Source organism: Mustela nigripes, chromosome 8 (assembly GCF_022355385.1).
Source record: "Mustela nigripes isolate SB6536 chromosome 8, MUSNIG.SB6536, whole genome shotgun sequence".
Taxonomy (NCBI): domain Eukaryota; kingdom Metazoa; phylum Chordata; class Mammalia; order Carnivora; family Mustelidae; genus Mustela; species Mustela nigripes.
Genome location: NC_081564.1, coordinates 91,322,669 through 91,338,750, shown reverse-complemented (window position 1 = coordinate 91,338,750; position 16,082 = coordinate 91,322,669). Strand labels below are relative to the sequence as shown.

Sequence of the window (16,082 nt, the reverse complement as noted above, 5' to 3'; positions counted from 1 at the left end):
GCGGTGCGCTCTAGGACCCAGCGCCGCTTGGCCCGGCGCCCGGGCGGGCGGGGCTCCTGCATTGTGACGTCACGAGGAGGCGGGGCTGCGGCGCCGGGACGGACAGACGGACGGAGGACGCGGGACAGACCGGGCGGGGCCGGCGCGGGCGGGGCCGCCGCGGGTGAGGATCGGGCTCCGGGTCCGCAGGCCGCGCGTGGACGCGGACGCGGAGGCAGCGCGAGGGCCGCCCGCCCCGGGGTCGCAGCTCGGGGATCGGCGGGGGCGGCGGGTCGCGGGACGGAGCCCCCCGGACCGAGCGCGCGGCCCCCGCCCCCGTCCCCGCCCCCGTCCCCGCCCCCGTCCCCGCCCGGCCGCGCGTCCCGCCCCGGAGCCGCCGGCCTTCCTTCCTCCGAGCGCGCTCGCCCCGGCCTCGGCGTGCTCGCCCCGGCCTGAGCGCGCCCCGCCCCGCCCCGCCCCGCCCCGCCCCGCCCCGGCCGCGCCGCCCCCCCACCCCCGGCCCCGCGGGCCCCGCTGTGCGCCCGGCGCCTCCGTCCCCGCGCGGGGTCGGCTCGCGCGCGGAGGGCTCCGGGGCCCCGGTGTCGGCGGGGGGTGCCCCGGCCGTGAGCCCCCGCGGCGCCCTGGCTCGGAGTTCTCGGCTCTTCTCTCCCGCCAGGCTCCGATGGCGGAGGGTCGCCGGGCAGCAGCGGCGAGGTGGGGGTGACCGGCAGCGCGCGACCCGGGAGCCCGCGAGAGCAGCGGGCCCGGGCCAGGCGGACGTCCGTCGGCGGGCCGCAGGCGCTCGGGATGGAAGCGGAAGGCTTGGACTGGCTGTTGGTCCCCTTGCACCGGCTGGTTTCCTGGGGGGCGGCCGGGGCCATGGTCTTCGGAGGGGTCGTGCCGTATATCCCCCAGTACAGGGACATCCGGAGGACTCAGAACGCTGAGGGCTTCTCGACCTACGTGTGTCTGGTGCTCCTGGTGGCTAATATTTTACGGATCCTCTTCTGGTAAGTTGGGGGCTTTCTATGGGGGTGCTTCCAGGAAGGTGGCTTTCTTTTTTCGGGGTTCCGGAGTGGGGTGGGGTGGGGTGGCGGCAGGAACTGGCCGGTTGCATGCGATCATTTCCCAGGAAACACGGGGGATCGGAGTGGAGACTCTCGGGCTACGTCTTTGTTTCATGGCACTCATACCTGGGGAGAGACTTTCCCGTAGACGACTGGGTGCCGGGCGAGGTCCTTGCACTCGGTCCCTTCCCCAGGATTGCATGGGGGCAGGGGAGACGAAAGAGGAACGAAGAAGTTAAGACTAACCAGAAGTGACGAGCTGTGGGAAGGGCATACGGCTGACCACCGGGCCCCTCAGGAGGGGCCATCAGAGCCGGGCAGGAAAGAGCTCAGGGGCTGGTGCCGGGAGGGCCGCCCCCTCAGCCTTGTCTGGTGTGTACAGCTTTGTTCCGTTCTGATAGGAAAGGCAACTTTCTGGCTGCTACTTGAGACTGTTTTCTTTGCCAGTCGCAGGCCACTTGCTCTTACTGTCGATTGCATTCTGGTGAGGAAGTCTGTAGTTCATTTTCATAGTTGCTAAAGCCAGGCATGTCTGGGAGGGGGCATTTTTAGAGGAAATGAAATGGTGTCTTATGACCGCCTTTTTTTTCTTAAGAGAGGAAGAGGGGGCAGTTGGAGAAGAGGCAGAGGGACAGGAGAATATCGAGCAGACTGCTTGACCGGCGCAGAGCCGGATACGGGGCTTGATCTCATGACCTGAGTGCAGTCAGGTGCTTAACAGACAGAGCCACCCAGGTGCCCCATTTCAGCCCCGTTCTAAGATGGAAGAGGTCTGGAACTTTCTTCTTGGTTGTCTGCGCATATAGTGAGACAGGTTGCTAAGCCTGCTCAGGAGGAGGTCGGCTGAGGGCAGAGGTAGGACAAGGGTTCCAGGCAACTGGTGTCGGGACCTCTGCTTCTGGTTCCTCCTGTTGGCTTCTTGGTAAGGGACTAACCACATTGTTTGCTAATTCTTTTTTTTTTTTTTTTAAGATTTTATTTATTTGACAGAACACAAGTAGGCAGAGAGGACAGTAGAGGGAGAAGGGGAAGCAGGCTCTCAGCTGAGCAGGGAGCCTGACGTGGGGCTCGATACCAGGACCCTGGGATCATGGCCTGAGCTGAAGGCAACCACTTAACTGACTGTGCCACCCAGGCGCCCCTTGCTAATTCATTTTTAAGTCAGCTTTACGGAGGTCAATAAAACTGCCCATCGTAAGTTCACAGTTCGACGAGTTTTGACAACATCCCCTTCCCATCATCATCACAACCCGGAGAGGAGTTTTCTGAGCCAGAGGTTTGCTCTCTCCTCTGTGTTCCATCCAGGATGGGGCCATCCAGTGGTGCCAGGCCCCAGGCTACCTTTGATTTATTTTCACTGTGTGTTAGTTTTGCCCTTGTCTGGGGCTTTTAAAAGGTGAGCCAGTAAGTCAGCCCCTCCAGGGAGAATTTGTCACATCCCCCGGTGTGTCTCTGTTTAGGAGCTACTTTGGAAGGAGGAGGGCTCATGGGTGCTTACTTGTTTCTCAAGTTGAAAACGCATGTTTTCAAGATTTCTCCTTTTCCTTCGGCTGGGGGCAGAGATCACTCGCTTCACAGTGACATGTGGCTTTTTCTAAGATGGCTTTAGGGGGCGCCTTGGTGGCTCAGTGGGTTAAAACCTCTGCCTTCAGCTCAGGTCATGATCTCAGGGTCCTGGGATTGAGCCCCACATCGGGCTCTCTGCTCAGCGGGGAGCCTGCTTCCTCCTCTCTCTCTGCTTGCCTCTCTGCCTCCTTGTGATTTCTGTCTGTCAAATAAATAAATAAAATCTTTTAAAAAGGGGGGGGGCTTTAATCAAGTCTGAGGTTGAACAGAAGCAGTTCCTGAAATATAATTGTATCTGACACCATTGTTAATCCCGAGTGCACTGGAGGGTCATTCAGGGGTCTCCCAGGCTGAGGTTGTGGAACAAGTTTTCTCTTGCACTGGGGGGAGGTGCCTGACATTGGCTTGCCTTATGGGGGAAAAAGATCAGTCAAGAGATCTCTTCCTAGTATGCTTCTCCTTCACAGTTGCAAAAAGAGGATAGAGTAGCTAATGTACATCCAAATAGCTGGTTTGGAGAAGTCAGTAATTACACTAATTTCTTGAATGCCAAGTCTCAGGGATTCTGGGTTTAACTGGCATTTGGGCTGGGAGTCCTGTCCCCACTCTAGGGCCTGAGACTTTGGGAAGCAGAATCTGGAGCTCTCCTAATGGGGCACTGGGCTTCTCAAGTGTGGACTTCTAAACTGTGGGCTTCTAAACTTCATCCACTGGCAAGTCTATTTCTATCCATCCAACTGGTCCTTTCCCAGAGTCAGCACCCTGCACTGCCCCGGGTCACTGGAGCCGTTCTGTGGCGACCTGTGAACACACAGGGCTGCCCTCAGCCCACATTACAGGAGACTGCAGCAGTGTGCAGGGTGGCAGGAGGGCTGGCCAAGGGCACTGGTCCCTCCTCCAGAGTGTCTCTGGCTCAGGGGTGTGCTTTTCCTGCATTTCACACAGAACAGTCCTTGCGTTCACAGTGAAGCCCGGCAGATGGGCTGAGCTCTGTCCAGGACTTGGAGTCATGTGGGCTTCTCTGCCCACCAAGTTCTGGGCCCCACTCCTCGGAGAGGGTGCACATCCTCCTTTTATGTCTTCTCTGGAGCCTCTGAAGCCCTCACTCCTGGGTCTACCATCCTTCATGGGTTAGCAGCAGCCCATGGGTTAGCAGGTGTTGGTTTTCTGCATTCCAGACCCTGGTCCAGATGCCATGGGTTTGCATGTTAGCAGAAGTGCTGTGTGGGGTGTACCTTGTACACAACATGGGTTGTGGCAGGCTCCAGGTGAGACCGAAGCTGTGTCTATGCTAGACCAGGGCTGGACTTAGAACTGAAGAGTGTGTTTCCCAAAGCCGGCTGAGACCACAGTCCTCGGAACTCTGGTCTGGGAAGACCCCTGCGGATTTGTGGTGTGAGGGTTGGGAGTGGCTCGCAGTTGTGCGGCAGAGGGGGACAGAGCTGGGTAAACCCTGGGTCTTCTTTTTCTTTTTTAAACTTATTTTTTAGAAGATTTTATTTATTTATTTGACAGTGAGAGAGAGAGATCACAAGTAGGCAGAGAGAGAGAGGAAGAAGCAGGCTCCCCGCTGAGCAGAGAGCTGGATGCGGGGCTCGATCCCAGGACCCTGAGATCATGACCTGAGCCGAAGGCAGAGGCTTTAACCCGCTGAACCACTCATGTGCCCCAATGCTGGGTTTTCTAAAACTTGTGGCACAACTTCTTCTTAGGGCAGATGATGGGTCAGCGCCCCCCCCCCCCCATGAGGGAAGGCAGCTGGCTCGGTAAAGCCGGTCTGAAGGGTTTGTCTTCCTTTTTTTTTTTTTTTTTTTTAATTTTAAATTATTATTATTTTTAAGAATTTGAGAGAGAGCATGAGTGCAGAGGGGGAGAGAGAAGCAGACTCCCTCCAAGCTGAGTTCCCCCTCTGATGTGGGACTCAGTCCCAGGACCCCGAGATCATGACCTGAGCCAAAGGCAGATGCTTAATGGACTGAGCCACCCAGGTGCCCCCTCTAGCACTTTTATTTCTTACAATTCTTATCATCCTTTCGCAGAACTAGTATTCAGCAGATTATATTCTATGAAATGCTTATGGATAGTATTTTGACTCAGAAGAGTGGCGTCAGGAGACACCAGGCGAAGAGCTAAATGATGCCTCATGACTGATGTTTGCAGACTTGTGATTTTGTAGAGAAAGGCAGAACAAGGCGCAGGAGGCCAGGGTGCAGGGCTGGTATCGCAGGACCTTCCAGCCGGAGCCTTCTGCATTCACAGAGCTGGTTCTCAAGCTCCATTCCTATTGGGTGAAAACACTGTAACAGAGGCAGTGATGTGTTAGATGTTTAATAACATTGTATCAGAGATGCAGTGACATTGTATCAGAAATAAGGAAACACTAGAGAGGGGGCAACACCCTGTCAGAGATGGAGTAAGACTCTATTGCATATGGTAACATTTTATCAGAGATACAGGGAGTGTTGTGACCACATTAGATACAGTAACATTGTATCAGAGACGCAGCAGGTGTCATACCAGAGTCCTGCACCGCATTGTATCAGAGATACGGCCCTGCTGGGCACTCAGTAACATTCAGCTAAGGGTGTAGCAGTCAGTGTGACACAGGGTAGGAGACAGACAACTTCTTTCTACTGATTTCCTGTTACTTGGAAGACATGAGAAGGTGTCCCGTGTAGAAACTTTTGCTCAGACTTGGTGAAACATCGCCTCGCCTGCAGTGCGTATCTTCCTAGGGGGAAAGACAAACCCTTCAGAGTAGCTTATCTGAGCAGCACGCCCTTCACTCATCCAGGGGGCTGACCCATCATCTGCCCTAAGAAGAAGTTGTGCCAGCACACATTCTCAGGCAGGAGAGGACAAAGTGTTGACATCTCTGTCAGTTTAGTTAGTTCTTAGCTTTAAAGGAAGAAAAAGCTTAACCAATATGATAAGTAACAAATGGTATCTTTCTATTTGAATTGGCCTTTAAAGTTACTAATGATATTGATCCTCATTTCAGATTTACTTTGTCTTTTGTATATAGCTTGTCGAAAGTTGTGCTTTTTGAAATCTGTATCTTGCTTAGCCTGTCTTTCCAAAATCAGTTAAATATTCATCTCTGCTCCCTCTCACTTGGCTTTAGATGGTCTTGTTTTTATTGTAAATATTGAAGTCATCTGGATTCAGGTTTCGGTGTAGGGTTTAAGGGGAAGTGCAAACCTTGATTTCTTTGCCCCACAGTTTTTCTAGTCGTTGTTTCTGTTGAGAATTTAAAAAATAAAAGTGTTCTTTCTCACATAATGGCCAGAATTGCACATCTTCAGCCTCACAACTGGCAGTTAGCTTGGTGCGAGGGGCCCCAGAATACCCTGCTGTACTGGGGTTCTTCCCGCCTGCTCAGGAAGGAAGCATTTCCTGTCTCCTTAGGCAGACATTGAACTTTTGCTGTCCCCTTGTCTGATCTTCACCTAGAGAGGAGTTGACCTCTGGGATCAGCTGGGTAACCAGTGGGATCCAGTTCCTAGAAAGGACTAGAAATGTCCTTAATGGCCTTCAGGGTAATAGCTGCCTTTCACGGAAGAGACAAGGCCCAGAGGTGGTGGGTCCAGGTGCGAAGGCTGTGGAACCAGCCTGGGGTGGAGTCTGTGGGCTCCCCCGGTCTGTGTTGCTGGCTTCGAAAGCTCCAGGGCCCATCGGCCCTTTCTTGCTCTGACCATTTAGCATTTCAGCTCCTCTCCTGAAGGAGGGGTCCAGACGAAGCAGCAGGATCCCCAGTGAGCGCAGGTGACATTTCCTGGGGAGGCAGGAGAAATCTCGTGGTGATGGTGTTGTCCTATCTGTGTCCTGGTTCTTCTGGGGCCCAAGGGGTGTGGGCCTGAGGCTTTGTGACCCCAGACTGCTCTGTCCTTTGCTCCGAGGACACGGGCCAGCCCTTAACCTCAGAAACTGTGCAGAATGCCGATACTGGCACTGGTGTCATGGTTCCCGTTCCCAGGGACTATCTGGCTGTTCCTGGTGGCTGGACCTCCTGCGGGCTGGTGGCCTAGGTGCAGCCCGCTCCCGGTGGCCTGCTCTCCGCTGCTGGGCCAACTCACGCTGGCAGGGCAGACCCTGGGCAGAGGCGTCCCCTCTGGAGAGGTGCGCGGGTTGGCTAGGACGCCGGCAGGGCGGTGCGTGCCCACGACTCGGTCTTGGAGAAGCTGACTTGCGCTGGAGCAGGGGCCAAAGTCAGTGTCTCTGTGCGAAGAAGCATCATGTTTTCTTGACCGTGTAGGGAGATTTTCTTGCTGTGTAGGCACACCTCTCAGACGTGTGCTCCTCGGCCAGGAGAGCTAATCTTGGTCTTCACGACAAACCCAGAGCTGAGTTTTTGCCTTGATTTCTCATTGGTTTGGTGTTGGCAGGTGTGGGGGAGCCCAGGCCCATGCCCTGCCGGGAGCTCTGACCTAGCTCTGTGTCGTGGGGGCACCCCTGCCAGGCGTCAGTGGTCAGCTCTCGGTGACCGTCCCTCTCTGCAGGAAGCACGGTGTTGGCTTAGGCCAGAGTGAGGGAGAGGGTGGTGGGGAGGGGAGGGCGGTTCTCTCTGCATCTTCTTTTCACGACCAGCTGGGAAGTCAGGCTGCCTTGCAGGGTCTCTTGACTCAAAGCGTTGACAGCAGTTCAAGTTTGGGAGCTGCCCTCAGGTCATGATGCAGCCAGACCTAGTGGGATTCCTGCTCCCCGATAGCTGGGCTAGAATTGGGGTTGGGGCTTCAAGGGGTGCCCTGTCCAGGCCTGGCCTTAGAGATGGGCCTGGGTCAACACTGATCCTTGTGGCCACGGCAGAGACCCCTGAGCTGGCGCATGGAGGGCGGCGCTGCTGTTCTCCGCCCCTGGGGTTTGGGATCTGCTGAGGCGCCCAATGCGTGCTGGTCACTAGATCGAGGGTCTCACCTCCAGGACCTTATGGCTCACTTGGTGACACTTCACCACCAGGAGGACCTCGGCAGGAAGGGCACGAGAGCCGGGCAGGCTGGGGGGTTAGAGGAGAGTGGGCGGCGAGGCCCAGGCGAGGAGGGAGAGGGACAGCAGGTGGCGAGGCCTGGGCGGGGGGAGTCAGGGCCTCAGGTCAGGAGTGGGAGGTTGTGCCCTCAGCTGCCTCCTCCTCTTCTCTGGTGGGAGGGACGGGGGGTTCCCTGGTCCGTCACTGCTCTGGCCTACTGACCCTGCTCGGCCCAGGCAGGAGGCAGGACTTCCTGTCATTCCTGGACTCTGGTGTGAGTCTTCCCAGGGAATCAGGTGGTCTAGAAATTGGGCTTCGTGGGTGGCTGGGGCCTCTGTCTGCGGGACGTCTGGCTGTGTGGTGCGGGAACCTGGGAAGCCCATCCACCCTCACTGCGGGTCCCGGGGAGGGGAGCGTGGCAGCCCTGCCTGTCGTTCTGAGAGGTGCCCCTGCAGAGGGGGCGTCGTGGTCCCTGGTCCTGCCGTCCCCGAGTGCTCCTAGCCCCTGCTCACCCTGCTGTGTCTCCCCGCGGAGCCTGGAGGCCCAGGCGTTCGGGCCCATGGCTGTGACGCATGTGCGAGTCCGTCTGGGGCTGCTCCCGAGGTGGCCAGGGGGGCCGTGGCAGGGGCCCGGGCAGGGAGAGGCGGTGAGGCCCCTGGTGCCCCGGGGGCCCTCCTGACGCCATGGTCTCTTTCCCTCCCCAGGTTTGGAAGGCACTTTGAGTCGCCGCTTCTCTGGCAGAGCGTAGTCATGATCTTGACCATGTTACTGATGTTGAAGCTCTGCACCGAAGTCCGCGTCACAAATGAGCTGAACATAAAACGCCGTTTCTTTGCAGGTTGGTGATCTGATCTGCGGCTTTGGGAACAAAGTGCTCGGTCAACAAGCAGAACTCACCCCATGGGCGCAGGAGAGGCAGGGGCCGCTCTGGAGCCGTGCTCGGTTCACCCAGGGCACGGTGGCGAGTGCCTGGCGTCCGTGTGTCCCGTGTGCCGCATGTTCCCTTAACATGGGGTCGTTTCTTCCCTGGAAGGTGCGCAAGCTCCAAAGTAGTCTTGGCGTGTTCCTCTGCACCGTGGCTGTTTACCTGAGGGTTCTGATTGGGCTAGGGCGTACGTTTCAGTTATCTTCTCTGGCACGGTCGGTTCAGAGGGGGATTTGCCCGACGATGGTTTTCTCACCGTGTGGGGCCGGCGCCTCCCACATGCCCGTTCAGTGACCGTGTAGCTGCGGTTCGGTGCTAACACCGGGAGCTTCCTCTCGTGCCTGGTAACCATTCACCCGACATCCTGCTTCTGTGGGGCCGGTAGGGGGTCACCTGGAGTGGGCCCACGGGGTCTGCGCATCGGGCAGGACGAATGACACACTCAGCCCACACTGCTTCGTGACTTTGTGGCTCAGAAAATAGAAAATACTTCTTTTTGCCTTTTCCTTTGAAAAAGCTCCTTCTGGGCTGATGTTCTGTGTGTGAACATACGGGAGTGTTGTCAATGCTTTACTTCTGGTTTTCTTCCAGTTATGAGACGGAAGACAGCTCTCATTTGACTGTGTCTGAAGTGTGTGTTTCATCTCCGCTGTTGCTTCGTGGAGCTTTTTTGTGGGACTGTTTGGCTCCTGTGTTTGTCCTGATGGTTACTTTCTCTCCATCGGAGCAAATTCTTTCCCCTGGTAGCTTCTGTTTTTAGAGATGAAGGTTTGCCAGTTTCAGTCTTTAAATAGGTCACCCTCCAGCGCTGATGGGCGGCTGGACCGGTTCGTGTCACTCAAGTGGCCCCCACGGTCTGCTTCTGTTGTGGCTTTGTTCTCTCTCCCCCATGAACTTCTCTGCAATCTGTTCTCGGTTCTCACTGTTCACAGCTGAGGATGTGCTCGTTGTACTGTGGGTCCTGCCTAAGAGCAGGGCTTCTCCAGCCCCCCGCCCTTAGCGGGTGAGGGGCTGGCCCGGGTTCGGCACCCGCCCCCCCCCCCCTGCTCCTGATCTGCAAACCTCGCCTTCAGTGTGGCCCAGAGTCTGCGCCCACCCTGTGGGGGGAGGGCGGGAGTTGGTCAGTAGTGTTTCCGCTCCCCCAGGGAAGGACGAAAGGCAGAAGGCGCTTGGGGCCCACAGTTGCTCAGTGTTCCTATGCCTCACTCTGAAACGTGAGACCAGATTTCATGATCTTGTTGGAAATAGAGTAAGGCTGTGCTGAGTAAGGGGCCAGATACAGCAGGGGCGTGGGCCTCCAGGCCATGGAGCAGTCCTGGAGTCACCCGTCTGTGCCCTGCTTGAAAGACAGGCTGTTGGCTGCCCGCACCTGCTGTCTTGCTTCCTGCGGTCACCGGCAGGTGGCCAGAGGCACAGGTGCGGCTGAGTGCAGGGGCAGACCTCGGGAGTGGGGAGTGGGGCCTCTTCCCACAGCCCTTTGGCGCCACAGTTCTCTCTCGTTCTGTCTTGACTGCTGGTGTTTGTGTAAATTCTTCCACAAGGACTGTCTTTAATTCTGGTTGGTTAGAACGGACCGAATTAAAGCAGTGAATCCCAATTTCCAGGGATAGAGCTGCAGTGTGAGCTTTCACAAGAGGCCTCTCTGGGATGAGCCGATGAACGGAGCCCACGCACGTCCACTCCTGGGAGCCTGGGAGGGGCCGTGTCAGCTGGTGTGGGGGCTGCAGGGGTGATGAGTGCTGAGGCCTCCCCGGGGGTTGCCCTGGACTTCCTGGGCGGGCCTGATGTCGGCAGAGGCCCTTAGAGTAGATGAGGAGAGAGGACATGGCCAGGAGGGCCTTGAGGAAAGTGGTTCTGGCCCTGGCCACGGGGGAGGGGCAGGAGCAGGAAGAACCTGGGAAACTGGCAGGGCAGGGACATGGGGAGCTCAGCCTCAGGGACCCAGAGAACAGAAAAGGAGAACAGCAGACACAAACCCAAGCACGTCAGAATGACGACTTGGAATGAATTAAACAACCCAAATCAAAGGGTATAATTGCTAAATGAATTTTTTATAAGTTCTGCTATATGCTGTTTGCAGGAAACACGCTTTAGATTCAAAGATGCAGGTAAGTCACAGAGAAAGGACGGAGGGACCCCTGGGGTCATCTGCCTCCGGCTGAGGTCATGATCCCCGGGGCCTGGGATCCAGCCTGGGATCCAGCCTGCAGCAGGCTCCCTGCTCTGTGGGGGTCTGCTTCTCCCTCTGCCCCTCCCCCAACCTCACGCTGCGGTGGGCTTTGACCTTGCCCCTCGGAACAGCGCCCCCTCCCCGGGCCTGTCCCTGGCTGGCTGGCCTCCTCCGGCAGAGGACGGACGCAGAGGACGGACGCATCTCATGAGCCCTGCGCTCCTCGAGGGCAGGTGGGGGCGCAGACAGCCTCAGATGCAGAGCCCGTCCCCAGACTCCACATGGGAGAACACGGCAGGATGTGTTTGAGGGTTAGTGAGGTCCATCGCTAATTCTGAATCCAATGAGATTGACGGATTTTTGTGTTTCCTATGCACTCCTGTCCTCTGCCGGAAGTGGGAAGGTGGGGGACAGAAACACCGGCTAGTTCGGGCTGGAAGCGCCGAGTCCCTTGACGAAAGTGCCAGGGGCCTCCCCGTGGAAGGCAGGCGGCCCCCACGTCCTGCCGGTTTTCTGCTGGGGCGTTGGGGTTGCCTGAGGGGGCTGGCCTTGCACACCTCAAGTATTTAGGGAAGGAAATCTTTAATAGCCCTGTTTCAGCGTTCTCAAAGGATAGAAAGCCTAAACAAATAACAACTTAAATGTTTTATACCTTTTATAGAGGTTTTTAATTTTGAAGGTACTGGTTCATGTTGGAAGTTAAGATTAAAGAAAGAAATGGAATCAAAAGAAAAAAGCAGGTTACTTACACAATTAAATATATAATTTCCTGTCTGATTAGAAGGAGCTTACATGCTCGTAGTCGACATTTTGGGGGAGGAGAGAGGAGTATGAAGTGAAAGCCAGTAGCTTTCCATCCAGCCCCCCAGAGGTGATATCTGTGAACTCTGGGGACACTTCTGCAGTTCGTCTCCTATCACAAAATTGGAAGTATTTCAGAGAGGCTCAAATTTTTAAAAATGTCTCCTTCCACTGGGGGTTCCTTCTGTGCCCTTGTTCAGACTCTGGTTGGGCTGGGGTGTGGGTCCTGGAGGTGGCTTCGGCCTCCAAGGGCGGCCAGACGCATGTGTTTCAGGAAGAAATCTTTATTTGGAGAACGTGAGACGTCTACAGACTCGGGGAGAGGTGTGGTCGTGCCCACCTCTGGCTGCTCCCCAAGGCCTGTTCTCATCGCCCGCCTGTGGTTTCTGAAGGCCATTCCTGACATACCCTGTTTGTGAATAGTTCACAATGTATCTCTGAAAGAGAAGGACTTTAAAAAAATACTGTCATGCCATTATCAGCCATAAAACATGAGTTCCTTAATTATCTAGGACGCAATTGCCGTGCAAGTTTCTAGCTGCCTCATCACTTCCTCATTTTGGATCGATTTAGCTCCTTGAGCCGGGGTCAGGTTACAGGCTGCACACTGCGATCAGCTGATGGTCTTTCTTTCTTTTTTTTGAGATTGTTTTGGTTTGTTAGAATGTTTAAGCAGCAGAGGGGGAAATAGGCTCCCCGCGGACCAGGGAGCCCAACGTGGGGCTTGATCCCACAACCCCAGGATCATGACGTGAGCCGAAGTCAGACGCTTACCCCGCGGGGCTGCCCAGGCGCCTGCTGGTTGTCTGTCTCATCTGCAGGCTCTCCCTCCCTCCTGTCCTTCCGTGTGGCCTGTGTGCCATTACAGCAGGTGGCCTGGTCTGCGGGTTGCTGGGTGGTGCGACCCCAGGCTCTGCCGGGGGCTGACAGCCCAGGAGTGTGCAGGGAATGCAGAGTCGAGAGCTAAGCCACATCTGCGCGAAGACGAGGTTCCTGCTGCCGCAGGGGACCTGGAGGTGCACGGACCTGGTCCCAGCCTGGCTTCTGCTGGCCACACCCGTGGTGGTTGATCACATCTTCTTGTCTCTGGCATGCTGTGTGGAAGGACACTGGAAAGAGATCTTTGGGTCTAGGGGTCGGTCAGATCTAGGTTTGGTTCTGTCTGTTTTTTGCCGACTGTTGTGTTCTTCTACAAGGACGCATGTATTGTTGGCTTATCTCTTGTTGGAGGTCAGTGGTGGCGGGGTCAGTGGTGGAGATGAGTGGTCAGTGGTGGTGGGTGCCCGGTGCCTGACCCGTGGGCCACGAGGCTGCAGAACGCTGATGTTCTGTCCGTCTCTGCTCACCTGTTAGCTGGAGGGCTTCTCTGAAGAAAAGCTGCCCCTGTAAATGCTGTTTAGTTATCCAGTGGTATAATTTATAAATGAAAGGCAGGTCATTACTTCTCTTCTTTCTCTTTATTTGCTGGTTTTCAGAATTGGTTCCCTTACATCTGGAAACAGTGATCACGTTGTTTTTCTGCTCTGAGTGTATGGGCTTCAAATCCCCTATTTGATGTGTTTCTCTGGATTGCCTTTTATTACATCTGGTGAAGGCCCCATTGACTCCCGTCTGCCACTGGGAGCCTCTGCGGCTGGCTCCTGACCTTCTGGCACAGACGAGTGTCCCTTGGACCCGGGGGCATTTGGAGGCTGCACTCTGGTCCTGGGACAGCTATGGGACTGGGGGTGGTTTGGCTTTCTCAGTGGGTGGGAGGTTCTGTGGCAGATGGTGAGGTGAGACCTGTCGCCGACTCTGCCGAGCTTCCGTCTTGTCTCGTGTCTTTCGCCGACTTCTCGAGGACCCAGGAGCGAGAGACTGGGACTTGCTTCCCTGTGCTGGAGGTGCTCTCCATAAGGAGCCTCCTGGAACGTTGTTTTCTTGGGGGTCCCAGGATGATACGTTCTTACCGTCGATTACCTTTTTCCGAGTCGCTGGGAAGAGTGTCTCCTTAGGGATGGGCACACACTGCTGGCTTCTTGGTTCCCTTTTACTGAAGAAAGAACCTCATCTCTGGCTCAAGGTCAGGTGGTCGCCTTCATCTGACTTGGCCCCAGATTTCGGCACTCCAAGCTCCAGGATGGAATTGGGGAAGTGGGTGGGGGAGGGTCACATACCATCCTGAGAATGAAAGCTGAGGACCCCCCCCACCAAGCCCCTGGAAGGTGTTTGTCTATGAGCTGTTCTGCTTTTCTTTTTTTTTTTTTTAAAGATTTTATTTATTTATTTATTTATTTATTTATTTATTTATTTATTTTATTTGTCAGAGAGAGAGCAAGCGAGAGGGAGCACAGGCAGACAGAATGGCAGGCAGAGTCAGAGGGAGAAGCAGGCTCCCTGCGGAGCAAGGAGCCCGATGTGGGACTCGATCCCAGGACGCTGGGATCATGACCTGAGCCGAAGGCAGCTGCTTAACCAACTGAGCCACCCAGGCGTCCCTTTATTTATTTATTTGACAGAGAAAAATCACAAGTAGATGGAGAGGCGGGCAGAGAGAGAGAGAGGGAAGCAGGCTCTCTGCTGAGCAGAGAGCCCGATGCCGGGCTCGATCCCAGGACCCTGAGATCATGACCTGAGCTGAAGGCAGCGGCTTAACCCACTGAGCCACCCAGGCGCCTGCTGTTCTGCATTTCTGAGGGTTAATCGGTGTTCTCCTTGGACACGGGTCACATGTCCTGTGTCTCTCCTGCCTACAGCCCTAACTGATGTCTGTCGCATCTCCATTTTGCTTGGACCCCCCTGGTGCCCTGGTCTCTGGGTCGTCCTGTCCATGGAACCCCTGCCCGCCATGGCCCCCACGCTCTGCTCCTCCCAACTGGTCTCTCCACGCGCCTACCGCAGTGGCTCCCACACCACGACGGGGACCTGAAGCCCCTGGAAACCGCATGCGCCCTGGCTCCTGGCCACTCCCAACCTTCCCGCCGGCCATCCCCTGGCTGTCCTCTGGCGCTCAGGACGGCCAGTTCTCCGGTCTGAGCTCCGGCTGGAGTCTCTGTGGCTCGGGTCCTTCGCGCTCTGTGTCCCTCCATCCGTCCCTCCTGTCCTCTCAGCTTCTACTGGGGAGTCTGCTGGGACGTGGTCACGTGGCCTCCTCACGTGGCCTGCGCTTGGACATGGCAGCCAGGCTTCAGGGGGTGGGTCTGGGAGAGAACTGGGTGGGAGCTGTGTCTCTCTTGTCATCTGGTCTTGGGGCCCATGCAGCATCGTCTCTGTGGCCTGGAGTGGTCACGGTCCCCAGGAGCCCAGGGGTGCATCCAGTGGGGAGCGGTGAGGCCCTGACGTCACTGTGGGTGCGTCGCTGGGAGGCCTGGGCCACGTGGGCAGCATGGACCGTGGGTCCCTACCTGGGCTCTCAGCTTCAGGACTGGCTCACCTCCAGTCTGTCCTCTGCAGGCATGCTTCTCTGCTTTGTAGACAGGAAACCTTGGGTGGCTTGACTCTGTCCTTGGGGTGAGTCTCCCCGCCCTGACCCACGACTCCCTACCAGCTGCTGCTTTTCCTTCCCCCGTGGTGCTGCCCAGAGACCCGATGGGCCATGTTCTCTCACTCCTGGGCCTGCCCCTGGCCCCGCCCTGCTCCCTGGCGTGCTTCCGAGCTCTGCTTGTCCGCTGGGCATGATGTGGCCCGAGTTGAGAGGGCAGATGGTGTGTGGGGGTCCGGCCTGCCCGCAGCAACGCAAGCAGTGTGTCCTGTGTCCCCTTCGCTCCCTTGCACTTTGGAACCTGATCCTTGAGGAGGTGTCAGTGAGTGGTGAAATCGGTCTCAGGAGAGAAACAGAATCACGAAGCTGTGTTCAAGGGCAGGAGCTGGGAGGGAGTGGGTGCGGAGGTGAGGCGTGTGGCGGTGCTGCTGGCAGGAGCCCTCATGTGCGCTGTGCGGCCGCTCCTTGTAAGCAGGACCTGTGGGCATCTGCTGTCCCCACGCACGGAGCCTCATTACTTCGGGCAGGGGACAGGGAACTGGGCCCAGTGACTCTTCCCTCCGTCTTTCAGACTCTGTCCTGGGTTCCACTGTGCAGGGACTCTGGCTGTGTGTTCAAGGGCTGTGGGCTGTCGTCCAGCAGCACCGTGTTGGGGGGTCTGCGGTGGGGCTGGGCTGCCGGAGGAGCAGGTTCCCCCAGCACGGAGTCATCTCGTGCTACGTCAGGTGCAGCTGCCCCGACGCCTCAAGTCCCTCCCCGGCGGGCCGGACGCCGCATTGTCTCTGGGCCACACGTTTGTCAGGTTCGCAGGTTGAACTGGCTCCCCATTCCCAGCGGGCATTTTGTTAGCGTGCTCCGAAAACAGCTTTCTGCAGGGTGTGACCCTTTCTGAAGGGTGTGACCCTGGGACAAGAGCCGTCAAAGCTCGCATGGAGATGAGTTTTTAGGGGAAAATAGAAGTAGCATCTGCTTTCTCTTTCTCTCAGCCCAGCCGCCATGCAATGGCCTTTATGGCACCTCCGACCTTACAAATTAAGTGAAAATATGGTGACTTTGATTTTTTCAGCCAAGATTTCCTCCTCCTGCTCCAGGCACTTCTACAGGAAGAGGGTAGGTTGGGGGTAGAATAGTTCAGGAAGTAAATTTCCTAA

General features: G+C 56.6%; 1 protein-coding gene across 3 annotated transcripts in view; it reads left to right on the top strand.

The window, feature by feature from the left end:
- Positions 1–527: 527 nt before the first annotated feature.
- Positions 528–16,082, top strand: part of SLC66A2 (solute carrier family 66 member 2) — a 47,055-nt gene continuing 31,500 nt past the window's right edge. The window contains exons 1-2 of one of the 3 annotated variants that reach the window (XM_059409871.1): positions 528–989; positions 8,280–8,413. In XM_059409871.1, the coding sequence (XP_059265854.1) occupies positions 787–989; positions 8,280–8,413 (337 nt within the window). In that variant the 5' untranslated portion in view covers positions 528–786. The remainder of the gene's footprint in view (positions 990–8,279; positions 8,414–16,082) is intronic. The other 2 variants (XM_059409869.1, XM_059409870.1) reach the window with 2 other exon arrangements.